The following is an 18,164-nucleotide window of genomic DNA, read 5'->3' as shown; positions in this document are numbered from 1 at the left end:
AATTACAGAGTTGCCATGACAACGCATACGTTTCTCGGCGCAAAAGAAGACCTCGGTTTCATGAAACAGTTATACAATTTTTGAATAGAATATTTTCTAATAGAAGCTTCGCATTAACTGTGTAATTGATTATATTTTCCTATGTCAAGCCAAACAACTAAAATAAACTTTTAGTCCGCCCGCTAGCCCGGAAGTAGATCAACAGTCCCGGATATGGTTGCTTGCTAAATGAGAGCTAGCGGTCAGTTGTACATTTCATTTGTCAGTGTTTATCGTCTCTTATAAGAAAAATTATAAAGTATCCCTTGAATTTAAAAGGGTCTAAAAAATATGGGCACCAACATAAAATTAAGCAAATATACTGAGTAACGACGAGGTCAAAGAGGTTCCCGCAAAACGATCTATATCTTTTAGCGTAACATAACGAGCTAAGTAGCTTAGCATTGATTAGCATATTTTGAAACCACAATCATGAGCCTCGCAGTTGGCCGCGAACCCAGAAAGACTGCGGGAAACCGTATGTCCAAACTACTGGATGCTGAAGAAGAGGATGAGTTCTACAAGACCACTTACGGAGGCTTCAACGATGTGAGTAACCAAACTGATAAACAGAGCGCGATAATAAAGAGTTAGCATTAGCCGGCTCCAGTGTTAATAACTAGAGCCTGCAAAAAACAAAGTTTATTGTTTTTTGCAATGCCTGAAATACTGCTGCTCAATTTTGGGGAAATTGGTTCATACCTATTTGCTGCCCGACAATGAAGCCGGCAGCCAACTCACTTATTTATATTATTTACACATTAATACAACGGAAGAATTTAGTTTCTGCCAGGCTACTGACCATGCACTAGTACAGGAGACATCTCTCACTATTTTGAGACTGACATGACTGGGAGTGGGTCTCACTGATATAAATCAGACTCTCACAGCATTACACGATCCGGACCTTTTAGACAAGCCAGCACATCTTCACACGTTTATTTTAGTATTAAATCCTAATGAGAGTATCATATATGGCAGGGCCGCTGCATTATACTTCAATACTTTTAAAGAGTTTGTCAGGAAGCTCTTGACTAAAGGGTTATGTGCATCATGTAAACAGCAATTTTAAAAGCTATTTTAGTTTTATCATGTTCTTGTTAGGGCAGATCAATAAAATGTTTATTTATTTATATTTGTTGGGGTTTATTGGGTCTTGTATCATAAATTTAGTAGTGCATTGCTGAAAGCACTTACTTCCTCTCTACTAGGCTGAGGTTGTGGTTTAAAAGTTGATTAACTCTCACTGGTAATTGGGGAGTCGTGTTTGATTGTGATTTTTAACAGTAACCATTCCTGCCATCATTTCCGTAGTAATGTTGAAAAACAATCTCATCAGATTTTGGATTTTGACAAGAGCGAAAACTGAGTGTGAAAGCGAAGCTGTCGATTTTACCAGTCGATCTGTGTTCCTACCCTCGCTATGACCACGAGCTGTGGGTAAGAACGAGATTGCAAATGCAAGCGTCAGAAATCAGTTTCCTCCAAATGGTGTCTGGGCTCGGCTTTAGAGAAAGAATGAGGAGCTCAGTGATTTGAGTATAGCGTCTACTTTACATATCAGAAGGAGCCGGTTGGGGTGGGTCAAGAATTGGAATATGATGCCTCCCAGGGGAGGTGTTTTGAGTGTGTATTAGCAGGAGGTAGCCCTGGAGCAGACCCAGTAGAGGGAGGTCTGGGGCTTCTCTACTTAGACTGCTGTGCCTATGACCTGGACATGGATTAGCAGCACAAAATGGAAAGATAGATGGAGAAAGCTCTTCATCAGGCTGGGGTTCTCACATCTGAGAGTACAGTTTTGGAACTATAAGAGAAATGAGGTGAATTAAAAGGACACATCTAAAAATGAGTGCGTCTTGCCACTGTTCATTCGAAATGGTGACCGTGACTTAGTTTAGAGCTGGCCTTACAATTATAGTTTGAACACCAGCTGTAAACAGAGCTTAGATGATGCCAGCTTTTCCCGCTTCACGCTTGAAGAGAGAAGAAAGTTGTGTGATATTGTTTGTCAGAACATTTGATGCTGTAGCAATCTCACACGTTATGGTTTGCTTTTGAAGATGCTAATTTGTTTCCTCAATTTACAGTGTGGCTAATTTTCTTCAAACAGCTGCTGGTTCAGGGGTCACCTTGTGTAGGGGGATTTGGCAGCGGCAGCTCTGGCAGTTCTGACAAGAGTGGCTTCATAAAAAAATCACAAACAGATCCTGAGATGCCTCAGTCATCTCTGCTGGGACTTTGATAAAGCACTGTGAACGTGCCTGTGTGTGCAAACGCTTCCTCTATCTGTTCAGTTTTCAGGGATATTTTTGTCTTGTGCTGCTTTCTAAATCTTTACTGTCGTTGGATGTTGGGTTTCAAAATGACCCACATTTATTTTAAGAAATGTGAAAATTCACATTGTTAGTGCACATAATGCATTTGTGTTATTTTATTTATCTTTGCACCTGGTTTGGGCTTAAGGCTGCTTGTTTGAGTTTTGTGATGTAGCTTTGACAATGAGGGGAAACATCTTTATTAAAAATAAATAATCTGTTTATTACTGAATCTCTTAATGGGATGTGACTTTGCATACATAGCTACACACTTGCCAGATACAAAAGTGTAAGATTTTAATCAATAGGCCTGAAGACTACACTTAGAAAAAATGCAGAGGAAATTTGGTGTTTGGTGTCTTTGCTGGTATGTCTCGGATTACTTGCAGATGGTTTGTTCTGCTGTTCTTTTCTTTTCCTGATTTTTATTTATTGCTCCATTTGTTTGTCGTTCAGGAATCGGGAGATGATGAGTATCACGGAGAACATTCAGACACAGAGGACGAGGTTGACAGTGACTTCGACATCGATGAGGGTGACGAGCCGGACAGTGACCAGGAGGAGGACGCACCTCGAAGGAAAAGTCGGGTTGTCACCAAAGCTTACAAGGTAATGCAGGACCAATCAAACTTTGAGCTAAGCTGAATTTAATTGCCCTAATACCTTGTGTCATCATGTATCACTTTGCAGCGGACTTGAAAAACATTTTTGTTTTTCCCTTTAAAAGAAAAGGAAAAGGAAAAGTACTATTTACCACCTTTTTTTAATCGCTGTGTTGTCCTTCAGCCCCACATGGGTACAGTTGCACACATGTGCTCCTTATCCCTCAGGTGAACAAGCTTTTTAGCAACTAATGGCCAAGTCGGACCACTAATGTCCCCATTATATTTTACACAGAAATACTCTTTTAAGTGGCTCTGTTTCTGTTTGTGCCTGTTTCACCTTTGCTGTTTCCTTTATCTGTGCCAGATATTCTAACATATAATTAATGATGTTTTATATTTTTATGGTAAAAGGAGTTAAGCCTCTTATCTCTGTCAGTTTCGCTGTTTTCCACATCATATTGGCATTAAGTATCTGCCTCAAGGCTTCTGCAGCAGTGAATCGGAGTACTCAGTGAGATTAGAAAAGTGGTATCTAAACAGTACATTATCCTTGGCTCACAGATGGGCCAAATCCTTTAAAAATCTATGAAGAGCTGAAGGACAAAATCATTGTAGGAAAGATTTTTGATTTAAAAATGTCATACTTACACATATAAATGACCTCAGTCAGTCAGCCGAAGGTTAAAACTGCTCTGCAGCTCCACAGAAGCCACTGGTTGTCAAATGACATGTATTAACATTTGTTAAAAACAAACTGATTTAAAAAAAATCCTTTAACATAACAGTTTGCATTGTTTTTAATATTAATATATTTTTTATTTCCTGGCATGAACATGTTTAATGTGTGATTATAGCATAACATTTAATGTTTTTCATCTTCTTCCTCAAACTGAATGTCAGTGAAACAGATGCGAATTGAAAATGCTCTCTGTCTTTGTTTAATCCAAGGAACCAATAAAAGTGCCAAAACCCAAACCTAAAAGAACAGAGGAGCAGAAGAAGACGGAGAAAACTAAAGTGGAGCCAAAAAGGAGGATTCCACAAGAATTCCAAGATTTTGCAGAGAGTAAGATTTCTCTAAACCTCCTACTAATGCTTCCATAGTGTTTTCCTTTTATTTGAAAAGAAGGATGCATAAACCTCCCAGTTGTGTGCATTCAGTGAATGGATCATAATATTGTGGGAAAGTTACAAACATGTTTAAAAAGTTTTATTCAGCTGTTTTTTTTTTAACACTGCATTTCTTAATTCTTGTGTAGCTCGGAAGTCTGTCCGACAGTCCACCAGTGAACATACACGAAAGACGAATCTGCGCTTACAAGAACGCCAGGACGCCCCGCGAAGGCGACGAGGCGCTCATCGTGACCGACCCCTCACCCAGGAAGAGCTGCTGGCTGAGGCGAAAATAACAGCCGAGATCAACATTCGATCACTTGGTGAGAACATGTTGGAGAGTTACTCTTTAAATATCTGCACAAACTTTGGGTAATTCAGGACTCTTGGTTATCTTTCCTGTTATGCAAAGAGAGAACCAATGTCGAGATTAGTGTGTCTTAGCAGAAACATAGAAAACAGAAATGATACCAGACAGAAAGCATCCTGTTAAGCACTCCAGGATGTGCGAGTACTGAGTATCACGTTGCCAGTTATGTAAGCTGAACATTATAATTATCTATTAATCAGGATTGGAAGAGCCCGTGATTGTAATGTAAATCAGTATAGTTCCACCAATACTTTACCTAAAGCTGTTTGTGCGGTATAACAAAACACATCAGTGTTGCTGATTTTTACTTCACGTCTTCAGAAAACTACGAACGTCTGGAGGCAGACAAGAAGAAACAAGTCCACAAGAAGCGGCGTTTTGAAGGACCAACCATCCGTTACCATTCAGTCCTTATGCCCCTCGTCTCAAACCCAGTCCTTAAAGAAGAAAATGTTGATGTTGAGGGGTACGTAGAAACTCGATGCTACCTGGTTTTTCTTTTGATTCTGTTTTGGAGTAATCTGCTGCTTAAACATTGACCGAACGGGGTCAGTTGGGTATTTTCTGTCGTTCTTTTCATATAAAAAGGGCAAACACAACAGCTTGATAATAAATGGCTTCACCCAACCACTAACTATGAGTGGAAAAAAAAGTTTTTGTATTATAATTCGTATTCTCTGAAAAATGGCCGAAAATCATAAATTCTGCCAGGACATGTAGACTTATGAGCACAACTGTCTGATAATTATGTTTAAAAACATATATTCTTGGTTTTGTCATATTCCCAAAGGTTGGACCAGGACGTTCCCCAGACTGCACCGCAGAATCCCACCACACCTTCCCAGCAGTCTGCCGGAGGCCTGTGCTCCCGCACTTATATAACATTCAGTGACGACGAAGCGTTTGAGGTCGCCTTCCCGCCAAGCTCCCAGACGAGTCCTCAAGTGCCCATCCAGGAGGTTTGTCCTGTTACCCACAAGGCCGCGCTGTACCGAGACCCAGTCACAGATATACCGTACGCTAACGCACGAGCCTTCCGCATCATCCGGGAAGCATACCGCAAATACGTGGCCGCTCATGGATTTCCGAACACTTCAGGAGGGTCGACGGTACTTGACTCTTCAGCAGCAAAGGGCGCCCGGCAGAAAATGGTTATGAAACAGAGTGCGGCTGCTACATAGATTAGTTTCAAAAAGAGGATAAAGGATTGTTTTCTGTTTGAAATTCTCAGTGAAATGATCGAAAACACTGTTTTTATTTCTGTCCTTACAGCTCACGAGGAGTCTAGTGGAAAAAACTGACATTTTGGGTTTGAGCTGTCACTGAGCTGCTAAAAGGAAAAAAAACAAACAGTAGTAGAACCAAAACAGCTGCCGCATGGCCTTAAAATGTAAAAAGTCTTATTTGTGAAGTCTGTGTGGAAATCAGCTGAAAAAGGCGTGCATCTGCACAGTGGCAGCTGTGATTGTTCTTTTTATTTAGTTTGTTTGTTTTAGATTTATGGGTTTTTTTTACTTTTGTGTTTGCAAATGTTCTCATCAAAAAAATAAATTTTGGGAACTTGTAATAATTGAGAGTTAAACGAGTTCTGCTTTATAATAAAAAATGGGACGTCTGCACAGCGGGAACCACAGGAAAAACTGGGAAAATAAGCCCATCATCATAAAATCATCTTTGTTTTCACCAGGCTAAAATCCATTTAATCTGTCATGCCCGTCTTAATTTACAGTTTAGTATTTGTTTTTTTTTTGTTTTTGAGTGATAGAAGGCAAAATGTCATGTTTTGGTTTTTAATTTTCAGTCCAGCACCGTAACTAAAAAAAACATCAGACTGTTTTGGAAAACCTGGGCCCTGGAGTTTAATTAATTGTCTGCGTCTGACAAATCACTGAGACACTTTTAATTGATCAAAGCTTTAAATCCTCCCTCCTGTTATACATTTTAATTTTTAACACAGAAGCAAGCATAAGATATTCTCTTTTATGGGTGAGAGCGAGGCAGTTTCTTCCACATTTATCTCCTGGTTCTTTCTTAATGTGTAGTCTGATAGTTTAAATTTTATTTTATTTCCTCTATCTGCCTCTATGCAGACAGGGCTGTCTCATCGAGCATTCAGAGTATATTCTAGTTCATCGTGAGGCTTTTATAAAAAAAATTTTTTCTCCTCTCTGAATTGTTAATGGCAGAAAATTGCTTGAGCTTCAGTCTCGAACAATACTGCTTTGCTGATCCCTTTGGGACCTTAAATTAGCTTTTCTATATTTATTCTCTGTGTGTAATCACAGAGAGACAGAGTAAGCCCTTAACACAGCTGAGTGCTTGACTAGTGTGAAACCTTTGACCCCTTCTACACCGAACTACTCCCCTGCACAATGTCCCATAGTCCCAGCACTCTTAAACCCCCCAAATACAATTAATTAAGTTTCAAGGCCTCAGATAATCAAAGGTTTCACATTTATTTTATTAGAAACAGCAATTTGTTTTGTTTTTTAGCTGTATCACAGGAGATTTACATTCAGCCTTCACCTGGGAGCAGAATCGATGACTGGTGAAGCCGTCTCTGATCTCGTTTGGAGTTTCAGGTTCAGGCAGATGCTTTGCCTTTGCAGGAAAACTTGTTTGTTTCAAGCAGATTCTTACCTGTGTTTCCAGTAAATGCCCTGATGATGTTGAGCACAGCATCTCTGAACAGTCTGTGTTCTGGTGCGTAAGTAACCAGGCTTCTTTGTTTTCAGCTCATCTCAACTCTGCACAGCAGATATTACTGCATATTTGATTTGGCGTAGATTTTACACCAAATGCCCTTCACAAAGCTACACATCCATTTATCTGGGCTTGAAGCTGGCACTAGGAATACACTAGCGTCCTACCCCTTAGACTTGGTTTGTCTACTCCCAGTCTCAAGCTGTGGGTCATTTGTGTGTAAGTTTGAAAACCACTGACAACAAAACTCATTCATTTGCTTCTGTACTGACGCATTAGAGTAACCTGTGAACCTATGAGGTACTGATAGTTCAGAATGTGTAAATCTTTAATCGCCTGATGACATTCATTATAAAAATGTTTCAAAATTTTAATAATCTAAAAGCAGAACCTTAGTTATCTAGATAACGTGACAGAGCCAAATTCTACCACTGTAAGTATTAAATGCTGTGTTCTAATATTACACACTCTAACAACACTTTATTTGGTACACATTGCCAGTGCTGGTTTGACCCCCACCACCATCCTGCCCCCCCTTTGCTTTAATTCTTTTTGGCATAGATTCAACAAGATGCTGGAAACATTCCTCAGAGATTTTGGTCCATGTTGACATGACAAAATCACACAGTTACTGCAGATTTGTTGGCTGCACATCTATGATGTGAATCTCCTGTTCCACTAAATCCCAAATGTTCTCTGTTGGACCGAGATCGGGTGACTTGTTAGAATTTGCTAAGCTGTGTGAATTCTAGCCTTAGTTTCCTGTTCTTTAGCTGAAAGAAATGGCAGCTAGTGTGGTCCTCTGCTGCCTCAGCGTGCATTCAGAGATGCTCTTCTGCATTCCTTGGATGTCATGAGTGGTTGTGAGTTACTGCTGCCTTCCTATTGATTCAAAAACAGTGTGACCATTCTGCTTTGACCTCTGGCGTCAACACGTGGATATTTTGTCCTTTTTGGACCACTCTCTAGAAATCCTAGACATGTCTGTCTACATGTCTAAATGCACTGGTTGGCTTATACTTGTAAACGAGCAGTTGAATAGATCTACATAATGAAGCTCAGCCTCCAAAAGAAGCTGCTTAGAGCTGGAAAAATGAAACACATTGAGGGAACAATAAATAAATAATTGGTTTATAAAGTGAACAAGAAGAAAAAGAGTGCCTATAAAAGTACATTGTGCATACTCATAAGTATGTATTGGAAATGAGAACAAGGATGTCACCTTTCCAAATATCCCCTCCCCCCCCTTGGATGTGTTAACTGATCGGAAACACTTGTGTAAACTGAGACCTTTTTAAAATTACCGTCACCTGATGAAAGATGGTGCATTTATTAAGGCAGTGATCTACTGAAGTGAATAATTCATTACTTAAATGTCATTTACATACACATGAATGCTGATTTAAAGTTGCCATTAAGACCAAAATGTCACATTTACAAAGAGAGGAGCGAAGAGAGTCAAGTCACCGTAGAAACGAGTCAAAAAAGATAAAAGCTCCTCCATTGTTCAGATGCTCTCAGTCGAGATGCAAACAATGTCGCATGCAAAGTGAGGAAGCAGAAGCAGATCAGCCATCTGTAAGTTCTCCCAGCAGGCCATCCGACAGCCAGGCTTACTCGCCCTGTGTTTGTCATATGCTGAGCTGACAGACTTACTGTACCTTGCATTAATCATGAGAGTAAACCAAAAAAAAAAGATCCCTCTAAACTGATGTGAGGAAACAACAAATTGATTCATGTTTTTCAGCTGTACTGCTTTGGGAGGTAACCAGCCAGTTTTGAGAAAACAAAATGAGTCCACAAGAGGGATATTCAGCAAGGCAGAGCGAGGATTCGGTGTATGAAGTAATGTCCCTAGTTATTTTCTGCTTAAACCCAAATCATAACCAAGCACACCATGTGTGTGCACGCTTTGTGCATTGTCATATTCGCATTGTTGCCACAAAGTTTTGCAGTAACACCCCGAGCCGAACTGCATTCAGCACTTTCTGAGGATGCAAATTTCAACGATGACGTTGCACGAAAAATGTCACTTCACATTAACACCAACAGCAGGAACCAACACAGTCGGGGAGACAGGAAAAAAAAATAAAGTAATTTTATTGTGCTTTTTCCAATTCTATCAACCTCAATGCTTGCTCTTTGAAAGCGGCGTCTGCCCACACACTGCCACTTACATTGGTGAAGAAAAGAAAAAAAACAACAACCTAACACATTTATTCAAGAATAACAAGTTATCCCTTAAAGCGACCATGATGATGAATTCAGTGTCGGGCTAAGCCAGCGTCTCTGGTGGATAGACCGATGTAATCTATGCAGTTAAGATTTTTAGCCTTTAGTGTTGTTGTTTCATATTTTATTTTACAGCGTCGCAGTTTAACACTTCTAACCGTTCCTCGTATTATCTGCAACAGCGCACGAGCGAAAGCTTTGTCTCCCACATACTGCACAGGGCATATGGTACCAATTGAACAGTTTTCAGAATAGGAAGAGAGGGAACTGCATTATCACTCGTTCTAGTGTGGTAGTTGCCATGGAGACGAGTGTAGGTGGTGTACTGTGCTGTACTCTGCTGTACTGCTTCTCTTGTCCTCTCCCCTCTTCTAATGCCCACCGCCTCTGTTCTGCTATCCGCAACATCCGAGTAACTTTCATTTGTTCGTGTTTACTCAGAAGGCTTCTGCTGTTTGTCGTGTATCGATGCTTTATGCCTCCCCCCCCACCATCTAAATCAAACACACAGTCTGAAATGGACAAGCTACTTAAATTATGTAATTATTATACATTACAGCTGGCCTAATTTTGTGTTTCCTTCCCATTTAATGAACCCTCTCTGCTTAGATCCTATAAAAGTTTCCCTTTTTCCCCCCCCTACCTATAAATGTTTTTCACGCTGACCGCCCCAGTTCTAGTATATGTTATGCTTTGTCAGTCTTTTTGCACACCACCTATTCTTTTAACAGTTTCCATGGAGATGTGTTTGTGCATGTGAGTGATTGAGGAAGGGTTGAGAGTGAAAGAGTAAGGATGTGTCACTTCCACTTCGAAGGGCTTTTTTCCCCCCGGTTGTTGTTTTAGTGTAATTTGGAAGACGGTGTGTCCCGTCCGGTGTCCCGAGATAGACGTTCAGCAGCGTCAATGATTTTTGTTTCCTGCTTCTTGTACTTGTCTTGTGTTTGCTACAGATGCATTACACTTTAAATCCCAATAAAAATGTAGAGATATTTCACATAGTGCTGCTGTGCGAGTCTATGTTAACGCAAAGGTTTCATCATCTTTGTTGTCGTATTTGGAGCCGATCAAACTTTTGCTGATTCATTCAAACGTTAATTATGATTAGGAAAAATAATTATTGTTTTGTATTCCCAGTTTACCACCAGCCTCGTTCTTGTGGTGTAGAGAGGGGGGAAAAAAACCTAACTGGGTTAAAATTCTTTTTCAGGATTTATGTAACACAGTATTTATATATGCCCACGAAATGATCTATGACACATTCAGGATTTAACAATTAGCAATACATATTTATGTAACATGTTTACATCGCAGATTCAAAAGGAAAAAAATCCTAACAATTGTTGCCTCCACATGTCTGGACCTATATGGAGAGGTTTGATGGATTGGCTTTTTTCCCCCTTTCCCAGTGATCAGAATAACACATTACAGGCTATTAAAATCCAAATGAGTCACATGCAGACATTGATTTTACTGTTGTTTGGACTACTGGTTACTGTGAAGGCAAACAAAACATCACGGTGGTCTTTACAGGGCAGTTTCACTTTTTTCTAAAATAAATGTCTGTCTTAAACATACAGGGAGTGCAGAATTATTAGGCAAATGAGTATTTTGTCCACAGCATCCTCTTCATGCATGTTGTCTTACTCCAAGCTGTATAGGCTCGAAAGCCTACTACCAATTAAGCATATTAGGTGATGTGCATCTCTGTAATGAGAAGGGGTGTGGTCTAATGACATCAACACCCTATATCAGGTGTGCATAATTATTAGGCAACGTCCTTTCCTTTGGCAAAATGGGTCAAAAGAAGGACTTGACAGGCTCAGAAAAGTCAAAAATAGTGAGATATCTTGCAGAGGGATGCAGCAGTCTCAAAATTGCAAAGCTTCTGAAGCGTGATCATCGAACAATCAAGCGTTTCATTCAAAATAGTCAACAGGGTCGCAAGAAGCGTGTGGAAAAACCAAGGCGCAAAATAACTGCCCATGAACTGAGAAAAGTCAAGCGTGCAGCTGCAAAGATGCCACTTGCCACCAGTTTGGCCATATTTCAGAGCTGCAACATCACTGGAGTGCCCAAAAGCACAAGGTGTGCAATACTCAGAGACATGGCCAAGGTAAGAAAGGCTGAAAGACGACCACCACTGAACAAGACACACAAGCTGAAACGTCAAGACTGGGCCAAGAAATATCTCAAGACTGGTTTTTCTAAGGTTTTATGGACTGATGAAATGAGAGTGAGTCTTGATGGGCCAGATGGATGGGCCCGTGGCTGGATTGGTAAAGGGCAGAGAGCTCCAGTCCGACTCAGACGCCAGCAAGGTGGAGGTGGAGTACTGGTTTGGGCTGGTATCATCAAAGATGAGCTTGTAGGGCCTTTTCGGGTTGAGGATGGAGTCAAGCTCAACTCCCAGTCCTACTGCCAGTTTCTGGAAGACACCTTCAAGCAGTGGTACAGGAAGAAGTCTGCATCCTTCAAGAAAAACATGATTTTCATGCAGGACAATGCTCCATCACACGCGTCCAAGTACTCCACAGCGTGGCTGGCAAGAAAGGGTGAAAAACTAATGACATGGCCACCTTGTTCACCTGATCTGAACCCCATTGAGAACCTGTGGTCCATCATCAAATGTGAGATTTACAAGGAGGGAAAACAGTACACCTCTCTGAACAGTGTCTGGGAGGCTGTGGTTGCTGCTGCACGCAATGTTGATGGTGAACAGATCAAAACACTGACAGAATCCATGAATGGCAGGCTTTTGAGTGTCCTTGCAAAGAAAGGTGGCTATATTGGTCGCTGATTTGTTTTTGTTTTGTTTTTGAATGTCAGAAATGTATATTTGTGAATGTGGAGAGGTTATATTGGTTTCACTGGTAAAAATAAATAATTGAAATGGGTATATATTTGTTTTTTGTTAAGTTGCCTAATAATTGTGCACAGTAATAGTCACCTGCACACACAGATATCCCCCTAAAATAGCTAAAACTAAAAACAAACTAAAAACTACTTCCAAAAACATTCACCTTTGATATTAATGAGTTTTTTGGGTTCATTGAGAACATGGTTGTTGTTCAATAATAACATTATTCCTCAAAAATACAACTTGCCTAATAATTCTGCACTCCCTGTATACTGGTTACTTTATTTGTTACATCTTGCTAGTACTTTCCATGACACAGATCCAACAAGGTCCTGGAAACATTCCCCAGAGATTGTTCTCCATATCGATGTGACAGCATCACAAAGTTGCTGCGGAGTTGTTCATGATGTGAATTTTCTGTTCCATCGAGTCTGAAGGCTGCACTACTGAATATGGAGGCCATCTGAGTACAGTGAACTCATTGTCATGTTCAAGAAACCAGTTTGGGATAATCTGAGTTTTGAGACACGATGCGTTATCCTGCAGAACGTACCCATTGTGCTCATAAATTCGGATTCTACCATCTTAATGTAGCAACACAAATCAAGACTCATCAAACAATGAAGTGGTTTTCTAATCTTTGATTGTCCCGTTTTGAAGAGTTTGTGTGAACTGTAGCCTCAGTTTCATTTACCTAACTGGCACAAGTGGCTCCTGGTGCGAGCCGGGGTCTTCTGCTGCTGTAGCTCTCTTTAGAGACACTCTTCTGCTTAACTTGATAGTAACTGTTGCCTTACTATCATTTTGAAGCTGTCTGGCCATTCTCACGTGACCTATGGGTTCGACAAGGTATTTTCACCATGAAAACTGCCGCTCACCGGGTTTCTGATTTTCTCTGTGAGATGGCCTCCCTGTCTTGCACCAACAACTATGCCACATTCACAGTCATATAAATCACCTTTCTTCTTCATTCTGATGCTCAGTTTGAACTTCAACAGGTCATCCTGACTATGTCTGTGTGCCTAATTGATTTGAATTGCTGCCATGTCATTGGCTTATTAGATGTTTGCTTTGACAAGCAGTTGAGTAGATGTAACTAATGAGTCTATATTGTAAGTTTCTGGATGTGAAACAAGTCAATACAAATTTAAGAAGCTGGGGACAAAATCAACAAACCTCACCCAGTCCCCATCTTTCTGCTGTCCAGTGGTTAGCAGTTAAACAGCCCAAATTTACACTCTCTGTACACGAAGAAGAAAAAAAAGACTGAATTGAGTTGCTAAAACTCCTCTCCATTTCAGTGATGAACCATTGTCTGGACACTGAGCTACTAAAAAAAAATCAAACACTGGAAAATACCACCTTTATTTGGCTAACTGAATCCTAAAATTTGGCATAAACAGGCACTGAGCTGCTCAGCTTATCTGTCCTGTGGAGTGCTACTCAGCCTGTGGAGGCTATTGCATAATTTGTTGAGACTATTTGTGAAGCTTTCCAATTTTGGGAAAATAATGCTGTAATCAGGATTCTCTACATTTTAGATTTTAGCCTGATGTCTTAACATCTTAACTCTGCATGTCCTCCTTCACTACATGAACATCCTTTGAGGTCTTCCTCTTTTCCTCCTGCCTGGCAGCTCCAGAGTGAACATCCTTTGACTAATATATCCACCATCCCTCCTCTGTATATGATCAAACCATCTCAGCCTCGCCTCTCTAACTTTGTCCCTGAGCTGGCATGTGAGCATTGTTAAAGGCTTCTTAAAATTCAAACCTCTCCTTTTAATATGTTGCTTCTTTGAGCAGAGACCTCCGTGCTATGTGAATCATCAGTAGCCAGATTAACACTGGGTTACAGGTTAATTTGGGAATGTGTTGTGTTTAATTGCTGTTCAATTACATCTTTTTGGGGGGTTTCTGTAAAGATTGGACACTAATGCACCAAATCATCTAGTCAGTTGTTGTAGTGCTTACACCAGATGCCACAGGTGAAATTAAGTTACCACAAACCAATTTCCACAGTCCCTGAGGGCTCTCTCAGTCTTTTTGCCTTCTGAGCTGCACCGATTCAGTAAAATGTTTTTTTACAGGACTCGTCACAGCAGCTATTAAAGCAAAAAATAAATAAATAAAATAAGTTCATTGAAATATTTTCAGATGCAAAAACTTGAAGTGCAGCATCCCTACTCTCGTGTGAGCCCCACTGCAAACACTAACTCTGCATATTCAAGAAGTAACTCCGCTGAACTTTCCAACTCGTACCGTTTTCGTCGATAACAGGCGGAACAGTGGGCTGCCGACCGTCATCGTTTCGTTGCGTTTTGTGGCGATTGCAAACTCCAGAGATGGTGCAGCGCAGGGCGGACTCTGCTGCCTCTGGAGGCGGTGGTTTCGCTGTATGCCTATCTTACGCTCTATCTCCGCCCTCTGGGGAGAGACTCCTCCGTTTACCGAGCACCTTTTTACGCGCACTGGCGTTAAATTACAATTAGGGGCTGACGGACTGCAGGAGCGCAAAGGACACCGCGTCAATTTGGTACCGGATTCCCCCTCATTTTTTCCTCCTCGTAATCAATTTCTGGATTATGGGGACGTCGCTGAGCCACGCAGGGTTATCTACAGACGCTTTCCAAGATTAGCTAGAAACATGGAGCACGCCAGAAACAATGTGTATGAATCAGACTTTGTTCCAGTGCTGCTACACATTTCAGTGATCTCGCCTGTAAATACGCCAGGATATTTATTTTAATGCTTCTGTGCGTTTCTTTTTCTTTTAGTGCGCGCAATGTGCAGCACCGTGGTTGTTGCTGCTGCTTAGAGTTGGCATAGCCCCACAGACATCAACCTTAATAATCATTCTTTTAAATGTAAGTGATGCGCAGACCTCCGTGGCTTTAACCGTAACCAATCCGCCGTTTTTAACGTAAATACAAGCGACAAATGATGAAATAATTGGCTGTGTTGATCGGTAGACACAAATGCGTTAACAGGAGTTCACGTTATCCACAGATTTGAAAAATTAAAAAAATAAAAAATTAAATAAAAGAAAAAACCGCGACGCAGGGGCTGTTTGGAGTCACATGCGCCCGGGACAAACAATTAAGATGACAAAAACGCTCCCCAGTAGAGATTGTCTTTATTGCCGAGGAAGCCGCATTCTTATCACATCACAGTTTCTGGATCGTAATAGAGTTGGAGGACAGGGAGCAGCAGAGGGAGAAGAGAGGGAGGAGAAGCAGATGAGAGCTGCCGAGCCGCACACCGGAGCCGCTGCTGAGGGGCAGGATTTGGCTTCAGTGGTGGACTGAGCTGAAGTTGAAGGGATCCCTATGACAGTCGGCTTCACGTTTCCCCCCGAAGCCTTCGCTCTGGACAGAAGCACGTATGGACACATTGCAGCACAGGTGAGGGACAAGAGGAGCTCTGCCAGTTGGCCTCATGATTAAAACACAACTCTCTCTCAAAGAGGACAGCATCGGGCTTTCATTTGGAAACCGTCTCTCAGGTCTGCACAAACTGATTCTACCTTCATCCCAAAAAGAAAGTAAACCTGCAACCTCAGCCTCCCGCTCCCCCACTCCCAAGTGCCCTGCAAAGCCCACCGGATACAGTCTGCATCCACAGATGTAACTAAGATTTCTTCTTAAGGAAGTCCTATAATTTTGGGTAAGTGTTATTCTCAAGTGTGGACAGATGGAAAATGTCATGTTGTGGAACTTAGGGATCTGTGTGAATGCACAGTATTTCATTGATCTCCCTGTGAAGTATTCACCTAGTGTTAGTGACAGCTGGTATGGTGATGCTAGCCCACCTCACAGCCTGCATATCTTCAGCAAAGACAGGAGGGTCTGCACCAGCTGTTCATACAGAAGTGAAACTCAGCAGACCTGCACACAGCAGGCAGGTGTCCTGGTTCAGCCTGTCTCACTGAACTCGTTTTTAAGGTCATGCTTTACAGGATGCGTGACCTGTGAAGGGTTCAGCCAAGGTGTGACATCACGCCTGATGTAAAACAGTTTTACACAAAACCTGGCGCTGTATATGTGTGTATTTTTGCTTTTTCAGTTTATTGTTAGAAATTCTTCTCAAAATATTAAAGCTGTTCAGGTGATTTTAAGTAAATGACTGTAAACTCCCCCCCCCCCAAAAAAAAAAAAAAAAACGTGCCACCCTCACCCTCTGGTTTGGATTAGAGAAAATTTGCAGAAAATTTTCCTATTTGTGGATTTTTTTTCATAGAGCATATCTAAAATATTTGCCAATTATTTTCATTAAGACGATAGCTTAAGGTATGTTTGGTGTTTTTAAGTGTTTTTGAGGGGGGTCTCAAGTATTTGCGTATTTCAGGTATTCAATGGCAGTTGTGGTCCCTAACCGCTGGTATTCACAGCGGTTAGGGACTACTCAAAGTATAAGCTAAGGCTAAAGCGCTACATGTAGTACACCACCTTCTAAATTAGCAACATGCTGTCAGTATTCCTAGTACCCACTTATTGTGCCACCACAGACTGTATATAAAAGCTCAGTGTTGCCTCCTGGTTGTTAGTGATCTGTCGCGATGCCTGAGCATTTTTGCCATCACTACCCTGGTGGTATGAACACGAGGAGTGAGCGGTGGATCTGGCTGAGAAATTGGAGAAACGCTCCATGCTAATTTGGTAGCAACTTGTCATTCACAAGCCCTAAGGCATGCGCTGCTTTATCCTCCATTCTAATAGAGGCATTGTTTGGAGCAGAAGAACATCATGTTTATTCATTAATAGGTAAAAGTCTTAACTGAGCCAGTGTGCTCATTGGAAAAATATTTACTGTAGTCAAAGATCAAGAGAGACAAAAGGTTCTATTCCCATTGACTTCTATATAACCAGATGTTCTTGCTGAGTCTCCCCCTGCTGGCTTCACTTTACAGACCCAGAGACTGTGTCCATCTTTTGTATACAGTCTATGGTTTGCACGTACAAACTTCTCAGTGTCTGCTATGTTGTTTGTAGGGAACAAGACTAAATATGACAGTAGTTTTGCCCAGGAAGCCTCCTGATTGGTAGAAAGAAAATCATTCATAACATGTAATGTAGAAAAAAAAAACTATTCATAAGTGTTTAAATGTCATAGCTCATGTTTTTAGAGATTTTCCCCAGAGGCACTTTTTTTTTTTCTTTTTGCAGTACTAATGCATCTCAGCTGCATTCAACACTTTGTGCCCCACGCTAAGAAAAACAAGATTCATTAATTTACTTTATTTTAAGGGGAACTTCCATCTTAATCAATGCACAAACCTGCTGCTCTCTCTTGGCAGTCAGCTACTTCAGAGTCAGCGAGACTTTGCTTGCACTAATTTCACTGACACCTGTAGTTTCTTAATGAGCTATCTGTGGGTGTTGCACATTGAACACCTGCATGGACTGTGGAGAGGATGCAGGTTATCCATAATGATAGTTTAAAGAGCTCAGTCTTTATTTTTTTAAAAGATAGAAAAAAACAAAATCATTTAACTGGGTTATTTTAGCCCTGTCAGGTAGTCAGTTTACTATGACAACAAGAACTTTGGCAAGGTTTCGTTTCGTTACATAACAGCACTGGTGTTAGTGAATATCTATTATTAGGCCAAAATGGCTTTTGCCAGCAAGTGTCCCAGTTTCACTGGACTTTGTACTGGGTTCAGTATGTGTAGTTGGGAGCAATAGATGATTTGCCAAACTACGCATGAGTGATTTCATTTATTGCTGGTATTCCTCCATCTCTACTGGCAACGGATTGATGTTGGGACAGTGAATGACCACCATCTTCATGGTCCATTATGTCACACCGTCTCTGCACTCAGTAGGCTCTTTTTAAACCGTTCCCCATCCTAACCAAAAAGCATACTGTAGTGGAGACAGCAGTGCTTCAGTTAATGAAATGTCTAAGGCTGCACACTTGATGGAACAA

General features: G+C 41.0%; 2 protein-coding genes across 7 annotated transcripts in view; both read left to right on the top strand.

Annotated features, from left to right (window-relative positions):
- Positions 1 to 17: 17 nt before the first annotated feature.
- Positions 18 to 6,012, top strand: vps72a (vacuolar protein sorting 72 homolog a). Its single transcript, XM_085261955.1, has 6 exons — positions 18 to 588; positions 2,811 to 2,963; positions 3,908 to 4,025; positions 4,219 to 4,395; positions 4,764 to 4,908; positions 5,233 to 6,012. Exons 1-6 carry the CDS (start codon positions 472 to 474, stop codon positions 5,621 to 5,623), a joined length of 1,101 nt encoding a protein of 366 aa, XP_085118081.1. The 5' UTR covers positions 18 to 471; the 3' UTR covers positions 5,624 to 6,012.
- Positions 6,013 to 14,559: 8,547 nt separating this feature from the next.
- Positions 14,560 to 18,164, top strand: part of LOC146549248 (ras/Rap GTPase-activating protein SynGAP-like) — a 57,646-nt gene continuing 54,041 nt past the window's right edge. For all 6 annotated transcript variants that reach the window (XM_085263545.1, XM_085263546.1, XM_085263543.1 and 3 more), the window contains exon 1: positions 14,560 to 15,902. The gene's annotated coding sequence lies outside the window, so the exon portion shown is untranslated. The remainder of the gene's footprint in view (positions 15,903 to 18,164) is intronic.

The sequence above is a fragment of the Mchenga conophoros genome, linkage group LG22, assembly GCF_057382185.1.
Source record: "Mchenga conophoros isolate Kocher_MC1m ecotype Shallow Benthic linkage group LG22, M_conophoros_male_GT1.1, whole genome shotgun sequence".
Taxonomy (NCBI): Eukaryota; Metazoa; Chordata; class Actinopteri; order Cichliformes; family Cichlidae; genus Mchenga; species Mchenga conophoros.
Note: the sequence above shows the minus strand (reverse complement) of the source record. Positions and strands in the feature narration are given on the sequence as shown.